The following is a 14,906-nucleotide window of genomic DNA, read 5'->3' on the forward strand; positions in this document are numbered from 1 at the left end:
ATACACAGCAAATTATAATTAGCTGAGATTTGTTTGACAGTTGTGTTAAGGATAAGCATGAGTACTTGCATATATATATGTTCCACTGGAAGTCCTAAAGTGCTTATGTGTGCTTGAGTGTCGTGCTGTAGAGGGGTGGTTGTGACTGTGTCGATCTCTGCTAGGTACCCGGCTGCCCTGGGACGAGCAGTGGCTGATTGAGTCTCTCTCCGACTCAACTATCTACATGGCCTTTTACACGGTGGCTCACCTGCTGCAGGGAGGGAACCTGAGGGGCCAAGGAGAATCTCCTCTGGGCATCAGGTAAGGAGGGTGGGTCAGTTGGTTTCGGTGTGCTTGTCTCCTGAGTTCTTCTTGACAAAGACTTGCCAAGGAGGCTGGTTCTTTGCTTTTGTTGTTAAAACTTAATCTGCTGTTAGCTAAGTTACAGCAAATCTGCAGAAGGGAAATAAGGAAAGAGAAGGGAGTATGGTGGGCAGAGAGAGAGGAGGAATGTCCCTGAAAGCAAACTGTATGCAGAGTAAATCGCCTTTTTTTAATATTTGTTGGACTTGCCTTGAAATGGTCCTTGCCAGGTGTTTTTGAGTGAGTGGTTTCAGCACTTTGATTTTGTTTCTGATGTTGGACTCATCTGATCGTAGTCAAAGTACCTTGGCACTCCTTGTCCATGTTTGCTTATCGAATGGAATATGTTGGGAGAATGAATCAACAGTTCTAAGCTGTCTTACACAAAATGCTGTGGAGTGCAGGAGGAACTGTGACTGATATCTCGATATGGGACTAATTCTGTGCAGGGCACACCAAATGAGCAAAGAAGTTTGGGATTACATCTTCTTCAAGGCAGCTCCATTTCCTAAAACAGAGATTCCAAGAGAAAAGTTGGACAAGCTAAAGGAGGAGTTTGAATTTTGGTATCCTGTGGATCTCAGAGTTTCTGGCAAAGATCTTGTTCCAAATCATCTGTCGTACTACCTCTATAACCATGTGGCTATGTGGTCAGATCAAAGGTGAGTTTGGAGATAACACCAAACCGGTGTGCAGGAGATAAAGCTGGAGAGTTTGTAGTGCTGGTGCATTTGATAATGTCTCTTTGGGACTGTAGGATATTCAGAATTCAGCTGGAGATGTATTCTTTCACATTACTGCTTTGTTACAGTTGTCTGTAGTAGAAGTTATTGACATTGAAGTCTGCTTACCATTATTTTCCCTGTTTTTTTCTAGAATCCCTTAAAGATTTTAAGATGTAAGATTCTTGCATACAAATTCTAAAACAGTATTTAAAGCAAAACTGTTATCTAACTGCATAACACGACTTCAGCTGACTTGCTGAAAGCTTGTCTGCTCTGACCACTGGAATTCTAGCATGTAGCATGGGTGACTTGGCAGTTCCTCTCAGCTTTAGAGCAAACCGAAGGGTTTATAGGTCCTAACGAAACAGAACCTTGGCTTGGTGCTGCTTTGGAGGATATGTGTAAAAACATACTGAAACAGTGTTGGTGTATCTTTAGGGTTTTTCCTCCTTTGGGAGTGGAGAGAATACTGAGTAGCAGCATCTAGAGCTAAATCCGAATGCAGCTGATGTTGGAGTTGTGGTGTTTGATGCTATTTTCCATTTGTTTTAGCTGTCTGTGGAGGCATGAAATGCTCAGGTAGCCACATGAAAAAGCCAATGTACAGAAGTGGAGAAAAAAATTTAACTTTAGCTTTCTTTGGCCTGTTTTTTATAAAAGTCAAATGTCTTCTGTAAATATCTCCTACGGATTTTCCAGTGTTGCATTGTATTTCTGCACTGAGATTTTAAGTGTCTTAATGATAATAAAGTTTTCTTAATTACTTCTCAAGGATTGTTAAAACAGCACGTATATACTCCCATGGACTGTGCAGTACAGGTTGGGGATCTTTGCCAGTCACACGGTGCTTTTAGAAGGATGTCATTCTGTGCATGCGGATACTATGTGTGCATTCCCTTCAACCTCTGTTTAGGAGTTGTATAAAACTATATTTAGGAAAAGCTGTTTTCTGATGTGTAATGAAGATGATGGTGGGGAATTTGCTATCTGCTTCCTCTGTTGGTAGAGAACTATGGGCCCTGGCTCTGTCGGGTGTTGGGCAGTGCCAGTCCCTGGCCTTTCAGTGAAACGCAGCTGGGCAGAGGGAGGTGGGGTGAATGAAGTGTAGTTGTCGGTGCAGTGCTCCCTGCTTTGCATTCAGCAGTGATAATCCCTAGCCCTTACACTGTAGTTCTTTTCATCTTCAAAGACACTTCTTAATTTTTTTAAGACACCCCCTTGATGTTTTTTGAAAATTCCACTTAAGGTGTTCATCCCAAACTGGAACATAAAATGTTTGTTCTTTTTTTAAGAGAAAATGTATTTTACTTTGCCAAATGCTTTGTATCTTGTCTTCAGAGAAAAATGGCCAGTAGCTGTGAGAGCAAATGGACATCTCCTCCTCAATTCTGAAAAGGTACGGTGAGGTTTCATGTATGGGATGGCTTTTGTGGTTGTCAAAATAGGCATTTGCCAGCCGGACTGGAAAAATCCTTCTCGGAATTTAAGAGGAAGAAATAGTGAAAATTCTAGTTTCTTCATTGGTGCCCTCCAGTTTTTCATTCATCAGAGATAAAGACCTGTCTTTCCTCCAATTCTATCTAACACTTTTCATAAGTTAGCTCTTGTATAGCTTCACCAGTTTAGTAAAGATTTCAGTGCATTTCTGTTAAGTTTTAGGGTAATATAGAATGTAGAATTATTTTTTACACTAAATTTTAGCTTTGTTAAGCATTGCAGTAAGAAGAAAAAGTTTGTGCCAATAACTTGCTAATGTATGCAAGTTCTGAAAATAATTTTAATTAAAAATGCCTGGGCCTAGGAATTAGGCCTTGGAGACTGTCTAATAGGAAGCAAAAAACCCCCACCAGAGTCCTTCTTGAAAAATAAATGCAGGATGAGCTGAAAACACACATTTAAGTTTAATTTAGGTAATTTCTGGAATTAGATTTTGGTACAAGTTTTCCTGTTTTCCAAAGCCTGCCGGAGACTGCGCGTCACGCAGCCGATACAGGAGGCAGCTGCCACATCCCCGCGCTGGGGTGTGCAGGGACCTTGGGGGTGACAACCTGTGCACGCTGCGAGGCAGCTCTGACGTTCAGGAGTTAGATGAGTGCTTACAAAGTTCAGTCTGCTTTTGCCGCGAGACCCGGTTCAGATTTGCCAAATTGCTTTTGTTGTGATTCATGAGAAAGTACTTTCAGTGGTTTGCCCAAAGCCTTGTTGTGTCTGTCTTGCTTATCCAACGACGAAGTGGATGTGTGAGAAAGCAAAGACTCTTCTGTTTATTTCAGATGTCTAAATCTACAGGCAACTTTCTTACCCTAACTCAAGCTGTTGACAAGTTTTCTGCAGATGGTAAGTATGTTCTGACCTGCATCTGGTTTTCAATTATGCCAGAATGACTAAGATTAGTGTTTTGCTCTCAAAGGAGCTGTGGGTTTATTGGAGTATTGAATTTCAATAAATCTACCGCTTGCCGCCTGTTCTTGTTCAAAAGGCTGAACTCTATTTAGAAAACAGGGGTGCACGTTAGCTCAATAGCTTGGTTTTGACCAAGAACTGCTCACCCTCCCTGAGGGTGCCTGTTTCGTTCTCCCACATTCGCTGAAGGGATCAGAGCCTCAGACCGCGCTGTTGGTGCAGGCGGTGTGTATGCACGCGTGCCCCTGTTCCTTCGCGCGTGCTCTTGGTTTTCGGACCGTGATTTCCTGGTCTCCTGGTTCTTGGTGTCTGGCTGGTTTCCTTCCCGGGGAGGGCAGTGTACCTCTCCTGGGTAAAGTGTGTGCTTTGAGACATCTCTCTGCAGCTGGCCAGGCACTTTGTAAATTCACTTTGCATTTCATTAACTCACAATGAGAAGTTATTTGTAACACATTTTGAGCCCCCTGCCTCCTGCATCTCTGTCTGCCAGCTAACAGTGTGCCAGCCCTGTTAGCTGATCTAGCTTCTTTCAGGCATGCGTTTAGCCTTGGCTGATGCTGGAGACACTGTTGAAGATGCCAACTTTGTGGAAGCCATGGCAGATGCTGGTATTCTTCGTCTCTACACATGGGTGGAGTGGGTGAAGGAGATGATTGCAAACAGAGACAGTCTGAGAGGCGGTCCTGCCAGCACCTTCAACGACAGAGTTTTTGCCAGGTACTGTACAAAGGCTAATAATACTGTTTGGTCAATTTTCTTTTTCTTGCAAAGAGCATCTCAGTAGTTATTTTTTCTACAAATCAATGAATTCCATAAAACATTACAGAACAGGTTATGGGGTTGTGCTGCACTGGTGATGTTGATAGTGCTGTTTTCCACGGTGTTGCCATTATGTGGGGTAGACTATGCAATATTGATGTTTTCACTTTGCTTCCCTCCTCTCCCTAGTGAAATGAATGCAGGCATAATGAAGACAGACCAAAATTACGAGAAGATGATGTTTAAGGAAGCTCTGAAAACTGGCTTCTTTGAATTTCAGGTAGGAGGTCTCTTTTTAGGTGAGAAATACCAAGAAGCTAACACTTGGTATTTGTTACTTTGTGGATTTCTTTTGATCCTGATGTCTCTGATCCTTAATTATACAGCTGAATTGGAATCAGACTTGTGCCAAGGAAGACTACTGTGATGCTGCAAATAGTCCTGATATCTAATATGAGCAAAAAGCTGCTTAAAAGAAAGACACTATTAGTGTTTCCTTTCTTTAGTTCCTTTGTAATAAGGAACTCTTCATAAGAAATCCAGTTAATACATCAACAGAATTGTTTGGGAGCAGAGTGCTTTTTGATACGCTCCATAAACCATGTCTCCAGAGTGTCTGCTGAACCATGCCACTTCACTTAATGAATTACAGAGACTCCTTTATGTGGCTCCTTTATGATATTCAGGAATATGATTAAGTAGGCTGAATTATATGTATAATGATAGATCATATTCATTGCCTTTTTCTTAGTACTTATTAGTATCTGTATGCAAGCTCTTCGGGATGATAGTGCCTGATACATAGTTGTGGATATTTTTGTCTTTTATGTCTGTGCCAATAAACACTTTTTAAAAAGTACCATATTAATGCAAAAATCAAATGGCTGCCTGACAGAGTCACTCTCAGGTGCTTTGGGAAAATACAGTTCTTGCAATAATCTGTGACTGAGTTCTAAGCTGCTTACGTTCTGAAGGCACAGAATTGTGTGTGTGTGTTCCGAGCGTCTCTCCGTGGCAGTTGGAGTGTGTTAACGACGGTTGTGTTGGCTCTGTTTCAGGCAGCAAAAGATAAATATCGTGAGCTGGCGATAGAAGGAATGCACCGAGAGCTGGTGTTTCAGTTCATTGAAGTTCAGACTCTGCTGCTGGCTCCTATCTGCCCCCACTTGTGTGAGCACATCTGGTCGCTGCTGGGAAAGGTACTCACTCATGTTGCAGTTTTGTCATTTGATGTGGATCTTTAGTAAGGCTCATGTCAGGCTTCTGGATGTCTTTCGTATGCAAGTAGAAGAAATGTGTCTTATAATATGGAGAGCTGTAATAGCTTCTTGTCCGTAGGACAGTGAACACAGAGTTAGCTTCTTGCTGTGATGGTACACGCAGCTTTAATACAAGGCAATTCGGTTGGCTACTTACAAACAGGTGATCTAAAATTGACCCAAATAATGCAATATTCCTACAGTTATGCATGAAATTTAGGGGTTTTTTAAGTGCCTTGTGCTTGTAGTTCAAGTTACGTAGCTATCTGGCAGGTCGTAGCTATCTGGCAGGTGTGATGGTATGTCTAGTCCTTCACACACTTGCAAATAAGTGCTTGTTGTCTGGATACTCACCCCTTTACAGCCCGGTTAGAGGTGGATGCTCATTGAGGTTCAGCCTGGCTGAACTCCAGTTTCCAGTCAAGCCACGGTGGGTTGAAACCCCACCAGGTAGGAAGGTGTTTTCATTGCAGTGCGTGTCATTTCTTCCTTTCCTCCAAGCCGGGTTCCATCATGAGAGCCTCCTGGCCAGCAGCAGGCCCTGTGGATGAGGTGTTAATCCGCTCCTCCCAGTACCTCATGGAGGCGGCTCACGACCTCCGACTCCGTCTCAAGAACTACCTGGCCCCTGTGAAAGGAAAGGTGAAGTCTGCTACGTCGTCCTTTTAAGCGTCCCTACTTGATAATTCTGTATTGCCTCAGGACTCCTTCCTAATTTTTTTTTTCTTTGTTTCCTCAGAAAAGTACTAAAGAACCTTCTCAGAAGCCTTCTCACTGTACCATCTATGTGGCAAAGAGCTACCCGCCTTGGCAGCACACCACCTTATCGGTTCTGCGCAAGCACTACCAGGTTGGCACCCTTTCATGTTTCCTTGGGCTGTTACCGGCTTTCTTTTCTCTATCTATAAAAATCTTATAAGCTGTAATTTGTTAACCAAATTATTTAAATATAAAGCAAGATATTTTCTCTGTGCTTTTATAACTGTCCAATAAATTTTGGTACTTAATGAAAATGTCCCAAGGAATGTCATTGATATAACAGTATGACTTTACTGTTTTTGACAATCTGAGTAAAAAGTGGCTCATGTTCTGTTCATTTTTTTTTTCTTTTGTGAGTGGTTAGCTTATTATTCTCAAGTATATTCTTCTCAGCACTGCAGGGGGGTCTCACGAGAGCAGAGCAGAGGGGGAGAATCCCCCCCCTCGCCCTGCTGCCCACACTGCTCTGGGTGCAGCCCAGCACACGGGTGGCTTTCTGAGCTGCCAGTGCACGTTGCTGGCTCACAGGCAGTTTCCCATCCGCCAACACCCCCAAGTCCTTCTCCTTGGGGCTGCTCTCCAGCCACCCCTCACCCAGCCTGGGTTTGTGCTGGGGATTGCATTGACATTCTGGTAGGAAATTGAAGTATATTAATATGTAGTCACCATAAAGAATAAAGAAAATGCAGAATAATACTGAGTTGCCTGAGTGGCAGTAGTTATCTGGGTTTTTTTGTCAAAGTTTTAAAATCGTACTTTTAAAATGATTCAAAGGGTTGAGGAGAATTATTATATGTGGAATCAATGGTGATGATAAGCCTTGCTGGTATTTATGGGAAAGCACAAAGGGTATATGATATTAAAGGGCGATTTTTTTTTTTAATGATACCTATACTTTTTAATGGATGTTCGTCAATGTTTAGGTCAGTGGAGGTCAGCTGCCAGATAATAAAGTAATTGCCAGTGAGCTTAACACCTTGCCAGAGCTGAAGAAGTATATGAAGAAAGTTATGCCCTTTGTTGCCATGATTAAGGTAAGCGTTAGAGGGACACTTCTTGTGTAAAAAAAGCTTTTATGGATGAACGTGTTGGGCAAAGGCGACGGTACTCTGTAACTTGGTGTGTGGGTATTGTTGTTTCCTTTATTTCATTCCTGGATCTCCTGCTAACATTTGACTTCAGTCTCTGTCCTGCCCCTTGCTTCTTTGGCATCTTTGTGGTTTTATAAACTTCTTTGATGTTTGTGGAAGAAAGGTAAAATAAAAATCTCTGCATGATTTAGCCCAGGTGAACTAATGGTCTAGTTGAGGCTTGTGTATTTTGCAGGTTACATAATCTGCTTCAAATACACGTGGATTCCTCTACATTTGAAACGCATTGCATTTGGCCTCCAGTTTTTCATGCTGAAATGAGAATAAGGTGCTCTGGAGACATAAGTGCTTAATGTTTGAAAGTTAAGAACAAGGCTAGAGATAATTGATTGTACTGTGTTTAAGGGAGGAAGAAAGGGACTGTTCTGAGTCCTGAATGGAACTGTGAACGTTGTGTATCATTCTTATGTTTTTATCGCTAATATTCTGTTACTTCATTATTATTTTCCCAGAGTCGTGCAAGACCATGAAAATCTTTGCTTCCATGTTTTTTTTTAAAAAGAAGCCTTTCTTTGCTTGCTGTTGCAAATAAAAATTCAGTACAACAGCTAGGAAGGTCCAAGAAGCAAAGAATAAGCAAAATTTCAATTAAAAAAGGCGGGGGGGCAGAGTAGGATTTAAAACCTTTTTGACTTCTACTCATGGTCTGTGGAAGTTGTGAGAGGGATTAGTAATGGAAAAAATCTTAATGAGTGTAAAAACAATATTTTTTTTCTCCTTGAGCTGTAGCTTCATTTTTAAACTGTGTGTAATAATGTCTTCTATAAAATATGACAAAACTTACAAATAGACGGAGGTGCTCTTTTGCCCCCTCTCCAGGGTTATTCCTTTTCATGGTAGCTCAGAAGCCTTCAGAGGAACAGAGCAGCTATGAAGCTTCCTGTATAAGTTTGTAAAGAGATGTAGTGATGTGTTAGATCAGCTGATGCAGTTGGGAAGGGTCAGACGAGCTTTCACTCCTACAGGTGTGCTAGGTCAGACCCATTCCTGCGTTTCGATGTCCCTAGTCTGGCAGTGGTCAGCGATCCTGGTGCAGGCAGGGCAGGGGTGGGCGTGCCGAGGCTGACCCGGTGATCCACCCTTTGCTTTTAAAGAGCAGTAAGCAATTCTGCATGAGGATGTAGAAACATCTGAGCTCAGGCTTCCTAGATCAGTATGTTTTTCTCAAACCAATTATTCAGCAATTCCAGTGTACAAGAAGCATTTCTTCTTGTGCTTCCTATTCGTCAGAGGAGGGCTTAAATGTAGAAGAAACTTTGTGATTTACAAAGGGAAGCAATTTGGTGTTAATGCAGGGAATCTTTCACATTAAACTGACAAGGAAACCAGGAAACCACAGTCATGCTGTGTCTGACAAAGCAGAGCTTCAAAGGAGACAGCTGGCTCAGCATATGAAAGCAAGAAAGGGACAGATTAAATTCCAAAGAGGAAGTTCTGTTTTAGTAAAAAAAAAAAATTCACGTGGTTTTTATATTGCCTTTAATACTTGTCTCTTGTGACTGTTGCTGTTGGCTTTCTGGACTAATTAAGTTACTTTTATGTTAACATATAAAGTAGTTATTTCCCTGCAGAGAACTTGTTTTACGACTGCTGTGAACATGTCCAGTTGTTGTGTGCTTGTCCTTTATTTTAAACTGGGTCATAAGACTGAATTTCCTGCTGTGAAATACCACTGAAATGCTGACTTATTTTGCGAATTCTCAACCTGCACATTAAGTAGGGATTATAAATAACTGTGAATGTCAAACACCTTTTCAATTTTATATTAAAAATGTGTTCTAATTGCTCTTACTCCTCCCATCAGTGTCACTAACTCCCTGCAGAAGAAACCCTGTTACAAGAAAATTATTGCTCCTGTGTTAGCATGTTGTGCCAGCAGAGAGCTCTCACATTTAAAAGCCTATTCTTTTCATGACTAATGTAGATAGTTTGCTGTTTGGAAGCGTCATTTTACTTCCAGCGTTTAGAGGGTTTTAATCTTTTTTTTTTTTTCTCTGTCAGGAAAATCTGGAGAAGAATGGTTCACGTGTTCTTGATCTGGAGCTGGAATTTGATGAACGTGCAGTGCTGATGGAGAATATTGTCTATTTGACAAATTCCCTGGAGGTTGGTACCTATTTGGCATATTTGTTACTTGGTTTTTATCGGGATAGCTGGAGGACTGGCCTTTCCTAAGGCTCTAAGCATGTTTACGTTAACTTCTGGGTGTACGTTGCTCAATTAATAGTTTTTTTAATCAACTCTGTATTTCAATCTTGCTGTTTAAATTTGTCAAATATAGGTGTATAAATCTGTTAAATATAGGCATGAGACACAGTGGTAGGTGTGTAGTATACAAACATGGTCACACAAAACAGAGGTAGCTTCTACTGCAGTACTGGTTGTATCTGTGATGGGAAAGGCCAATGACACTTTTGAAGAGACATTTTTCTCTGAGTCAACCAGTATGTTACAATTTTTACAGCTGAAGAAATGAGAAGGAGACGTTTCAAGGCTTTACTACCAAGAATGATCCGAGTCCTTAGCTTTGTGTCCTTGGACTCTTCCCAAGGCATGGCAGCTGTAGCAGATGACGATGCCCTCCTCAAGGAGCAGGTTCTGGGCAGGGCTTTTAAGACTGTGTAGCACAAGGGATGCCAGTCTAGTAGCAGTTACGCTGCTTCGTATGATAACCAGAGTTTAATTCAGTAGGCAATATGTTAATGAGGGGGCAGCTCAGGTTGTGTTTAAAAAAAAAAAATCAAACTAAAAAAGCTCAAAACAATCCCCCCCAAACTATTTCAAGAACTAGGGAAAAAAAAAAATTTTATATATATATATATTGCAAAATTTCATTTTGTAACCTGTACAGTATGAAACAAATGTGGTCTTATCGGACTTGTCCCATATCAGAGCAAAGTCAAGAGCGAGTGACAACTTTTATTTTAAAATATCTGTAAGTCTGCAAAACCCACTGAACTGCGGGAGGGAGCAGTGGATCTGTTAACAGCGGCTCCTTCATGCGGGAGAACGTAGAGCAACTTGAACTGGGCTGTCAGACCTCTGCAGCTGAGCAGCAGTTGGCAGGTTCCGTACCAGGGTGGAACTACCCCGTATTTCTGCCAGAGTTGGTGCTGGCCGGCCCCCAGCCCTGCTGCAGGGACTTGGGGGTTGCTGTGGGCTTGTCAAGGGTCATGGGAACTGAACGTGCGCGTGCTGCCGCTGCAGACCAGCCACACTGCCTGTGGCCTGCGCTGGGAGGAGCTGCTGATACAGGGCGTGAGTTTGCAAGTCAAGGGAAGTCATCCCTGTCCCCTCGGCTCTGCGGAGACCTCCGTTCAGCCCTGTCAGTGTTGTGCCCCCTCTCACCCTCCCCTCTCTGCACCCCCACTTTAAAAGGCATTGAGGACTCGTGGCTGTTGAGCGGGGGACCAGCAAGGTGGCTGGGGGGAGCCTAGAGTGTGTGACCTGACAGAAAAAACTCCTGTTCATTCCTTCCTCCCCCTTTTTTCTTTTTTACAGCTGGATCACATTGAAGTGAAGTTTGCTTCTGAAGCAGAAGATAAAATAAAAGAAGACTGCTGTCCTGGAAAACCATTTTCCATATTCAGAACTGAGGTAAAATCAGAAATTCAGATATTTGAAGTCTGAAGAAATAATTTAAAAAAAACCAAAACAAAACAACAGACAAAAGCAAATATGCCATTTAAAAACTTTAATCAGACATGAATGTTGGATTTATTCTGCCTTTGACCCAGCACCCCTTCAAAACAAGAAACATTTCCTGAAGGAATTATTATTCTTTTTTATTCTTCCTCTGTACAGAGCCCTAGATGTGACTGTGGTTGTACCTTAGCTTTAAGGCTCTTCCAGTCAGCGCAGTTCAAAGATTTGACCTGAGCACTGTTAAAAACAAGTGACCTGAGCATCCACATACTCTTATATTGCTTTCTTTCAGCCCTGTGCCTCAGCTCCTGCTGTTTAGATAAGGTAGATTGTGTCCTGGTTAAAGCACAGCCCAAAGACAGAGAATTCACAGTGCAAGTGTGGCTGAATCTCACTTCACCACTGTTATCTAGAAATTGTGGTGTTGCTTATTATACTTGTTTTAAAGTATTATAAATCTCCATGTGAAACTTTGTATTACTTGTCTGCTGAATCTGAAAGTGTTTTTTAATACTTTCTGTGTTTATCAGTTATTTTATAATGGGCTAGTAAATTCCATTCAGTTGCATAAAAATAAAACCTTTCAAAAGTATCCTACAGCTGTGTCGTGGAGTCTTGGAAGAATTAATGAGTAATGTGTAAGACTAGTGAAACTCTACAAGGGTGGTATCATGTATGAGTATTTCTAGCTCTAACACTTCTCCACAGTAAAAACTTCATTGATTCCCTGAAATATCTCCTAAAAATTTCTGCATACTCTGTCCTGTATTTTAAAGAGTTGGGGGAGTGCCACTGGCAGTCTGTTTCTAAATGAAGTTTATCCATCTGGAATATCTGTTGATGGAAGATGTTTATTTGTTTCAGTTTCACGTTTCCTCTGAGGCTTGGATCACAAATGCAGATTCTCCTTTAACGTTTGTTATTGCCTTTCTTGCAGCCCAGCGTGTCTGTATTTTTGGTGAACCCTCAACCGTCAAATGGCCACTTCTCTACAAAAATTGAAATCAGGCAAGGAGACAATAGAGAGATGGTGATCAGGCGCTTAATGAAGATGGACAGAGGAATCAAAGGTAAAATACTGGCACAGCTGTACATGCTGAACATTCCCAGGAGAGGAGCGGAAATGGAAAGCTGCTGAAGTTTGTGCTGCTGTAATAGATGCTTAGAAAGGAGGAAGAAGTTTTGTGTTTGAGTGACCAAGGAAGGAGCTAACATAGAAGCAAACAGGTTTTTCTGTGGGTTTCCTCATGAGTCTTTTGTTCTGGCACTGGTACACCGAAGCCTAGTTTCAGCCAGGGATGAATATGGATGACCTTTGCCCCTGTGCTCTGAATTCCCAAGAAAAGGTTAGTCCTGTAACTGGGTATAGGCAGCTCCTGCCGCTGTGATTTTGGAACCCAGGGCTGAAAACAATTTACCAGATTTATTTTTCTATTTAGTTAAGGTGAATTAATTTAACAGTTGCTATGTTGGCTCCTCATCATTTCTGTCCCAGTTCATAGTGGAAAACTGTCCACTTAAAACTGGAATTACTGAAGAATCGCTCAATAGCCCATCAGTTACCATTGTTCATGCCAAACTTGAACTAGCAACCTCTGTGGGAAATAGTTTAATACTCCTTTTGAATCCCCGAGCTATTTCTTCCCTGTCTACTCCTGTATTCTTTATGCACTAATACTTTATTTCAGCTGTTAAACGTTGAATTCTGTGGTTGTAAGAGACACAGTAAGTACTGGAAGAATTTCTTTGGGAGCGCTTGGTGCGTGGGTGCTGCTGGATTCCGGTGGGAACATGTTAAGACCAGGGCACTTGGTCATTGCACACCCTGAGCTTGTGCTGAAGCTGTTGTGACCCCGCCTGGTCTGTCCCCTGGTGCTGGGCAGGGCCAGGGGTGGGCGAGGGTGGCCGGGGGCAGGGGGCGCCGCTTCCGCTGCGGCACGTTTGCTTAGAGCTGTGGAGTGCTCTGAAGGGGCTGGTGTACTGTGGTTTAGGAACCTGAATTCTATCATAGGGAAAACATCCAACTCTATGGAAGTGCCTTTTTTTGGCAAAAATCCTGGTTGCTGCCAGTAATTACTTTGCCTCCTCTTGCTTCTTTGCTTTCTGAATAGTTTTCTGTCTGGTAACTTTATGCAGGGCTTTTCTGCTGCCTCGTAAGTTCTTGAGATGATGTGCACTGACAAGGCAGAAGTGGAGAGGTGCTGTTTTCATCTTTGTCACTGTCATTGTGTGGCACAGAGAAAATCTTGGCCCCTTTCCTGTTTTTTGCCTTGTTGCAGTTGGAATAAAAGCTGCCTCTTAGGAGTGCTGCTACGGTCAGTTTAAATGTTGGTGGTGTCTTGACAATCTGAAGGTGGCCTCTGTACGTAGCAGTATTTCAGGGTGGGTGCTTTTCCTTGATTTTTCTTGGAAATAAGCAATGTTTTTTCTAGCCTACTTGTTGATAATTTTATTCCTCACTTACACACCTGCTTGGAAGGATATCTTAGGAAAACACAGAATAACATGATAAAACTTCATGTCAAACATTGTTGAAAGAAGCATTATGTTTCTGGCCAGTGTAGTGAATAAAAATAGCTTTCTTAAAGGAACAGCAGCTGTGTTTTTGTTGAAGAATGCAGGAATTAAGAATCAAACAAATCTGAGGCACTGTGAGCTGGGTATAAAAGGAACGCTGGACCTCATCCAAAAGCTTGTGACAGCAGAGTAATTTTTTTCTTTCTCTGTCTTTCAACAGCTTGTGTTTATGTTAATGTTTATCTGTAGAACAAAGACAACTGCACACTGATGGTGGTGCAGGCAGGGACCGTGATCCGTAGGTAGCAAAGTGCAGGCAGGGGAGTGCACTGTCTAGGCGGTAGCTGTGTTTGTGTGCCTGCTAGCCTTCTGCCAGGGGGCATTCTGAAACGACTGAAAACTGGCCAGATTAAACACTTCCTCCCTCCCTACCTTCTCCAGGAGGTGTCACTGTTCTGTCGGTGCGTGAGGGCTGGGAGGCTGTGCTGGGAGGAAGGCTTGGCTGAAAGATCCCAGGCTTCCTAGAGGCTTTTCTTGGCCTGCTTAGCAGTCTTTATTAGTGTGCATTTTAATAGGGAATTGTATTTAAAACAGTTCTCACCTTCCCCTTTCTCCCAGTCTCTAAATTAATTCCTCAGAAAATGATACTGTAACTGTTCTGTCACAGCTGTCCCAAAGCCAGATAAGGCAAATTTAGTGCTTAGAGTGTGATATTGGGAGTTGGTATTTGCGTGGTTTATCCCCGTTTCTGCTGGTACTTGCTGTGTAAGCACTGAATGACATCTTGGCAGTGGGTGTGTAAATCTTAACACGACTGTTATTCCCGAGAGAATGTATTTCCTTGGAGCAGATACAGACGTACTGAGGATTAAGTGTTGCTTGGATTCAGCAGATCCTCCAGCTTGTGGGTAGCTCCCGAGCCTAACTAGCCTGTCCCTTCGCTGCAGATCTCTCTAAAGTGAAGCTGATGAGGTTTGATGATCCTGTGCTCGGGCCGCGCCGTGTTCCAGTCCTGGGCAAAGAGGAGGCAGAGAAGACGCCAATTCTGGAGCAAGCTGTCTTCCACATCGACCTGGGCGAGGGACACGTGCGCGTCACTGAGAATGGCCTGACCAAGGACATTGGTGACACAATTGTTTATCTAGTCCATTAACTGGCGCGTACCTGGCTTGATCCCTGGCAGTGCAAAAGTTCATAGAGACACTTCAAAAGCATCTGTAATGAACAAAGATGAGAATTTGTTCTATTAAAAAAAAAAAGCCCACCCAAAACAACCTAATTTTGCATGCGAGTTCACCCCTACTCTTTTAAACGTGGATATAATAAAATTATTTTCCTCTGGC

The 14,906-nt window shown here is 42.5% G+C and overlaps 1 protein-coding gene across 2 annotated transcripts in view; it reads left to right on the forward strand.

Moving 5' to 3' along the window:
• The window catches only part of LARS1 (leucyl-tRNA synthetase 1), a 30,383-nt gene extending 15,477 nt beyond the window's left edge, over positions 1 to 14,906 (forward strand). For both annotated transcript variants that reach the window (XM_074838337.1, XM_074838336.1), the window contains exons 19-32: positions 165 to 303; positions 795 to 1,007; positions 2,409 to 2,466; positions 3,344 to 3,407; positions 4,007 to 4,190; positions 4,422 to 4,512; positions 5,291 to 5,431; positions 5,993 to 6,133; positions 6,231 to 6,341; positions 7,174 to 7,284; positions 9,403 to 9,507; positions 10,903 to 10,998; positions 11,984 to 12,116; positions 14,511 to 14,906. In XM_074838337.1, the coding sequence (XP_074694438.1) occupies positions 165 to 303; positions 795 to 1,007; positions 2,409 to 2,466; positions 3,344 to 3,407; positions 4,007 to 4,190; positions 4,422 to 4,512; positions 5,291 to 5,431; positions 5,993 to 6,133; positions 6,231 to 6,341; positions 7,174 to 7,284; positions 9,403 to 9,507; positions 10,903 to 10,998; positions 11,984 to 12,116; positions 14,511 to 14,716 (1,793 nt within the window). In that variant the 3' untranslated portion in view covers positions 14,717 to 14,906. The remainder of the gene's footprint in view (positions 1 to 164; positions 304 to 794; positions 1,008 to 2,408; positions 2,467 to 3,343; positions 3,408 to 4,006; positions 4,191 to 4,421; positions 4,513 to 5,290; positions 5,432 to 5,992; positions 6,134 to 6,230; positions 6,342 to 7,173; positions 7,285 to 9,402; positions 9,508 to 10,902; positions 10,999 to 11,983; positions 12,117 to 14,510) is intronic.

Source organism: Strix aluco, chromosome 13 (genome assembly GCF_031877795.1).
Source record: "Strix aluco isolate bStrAlu1 chromosome 13, bStrAlu1.hap1, whole genome shotgun sequence".
NCBI classification, from domain to species: Eukaryota; Metazoa; Chordata; class Aves; order Strigiformes; family Strigidae; genus Strix; species Strix aluco.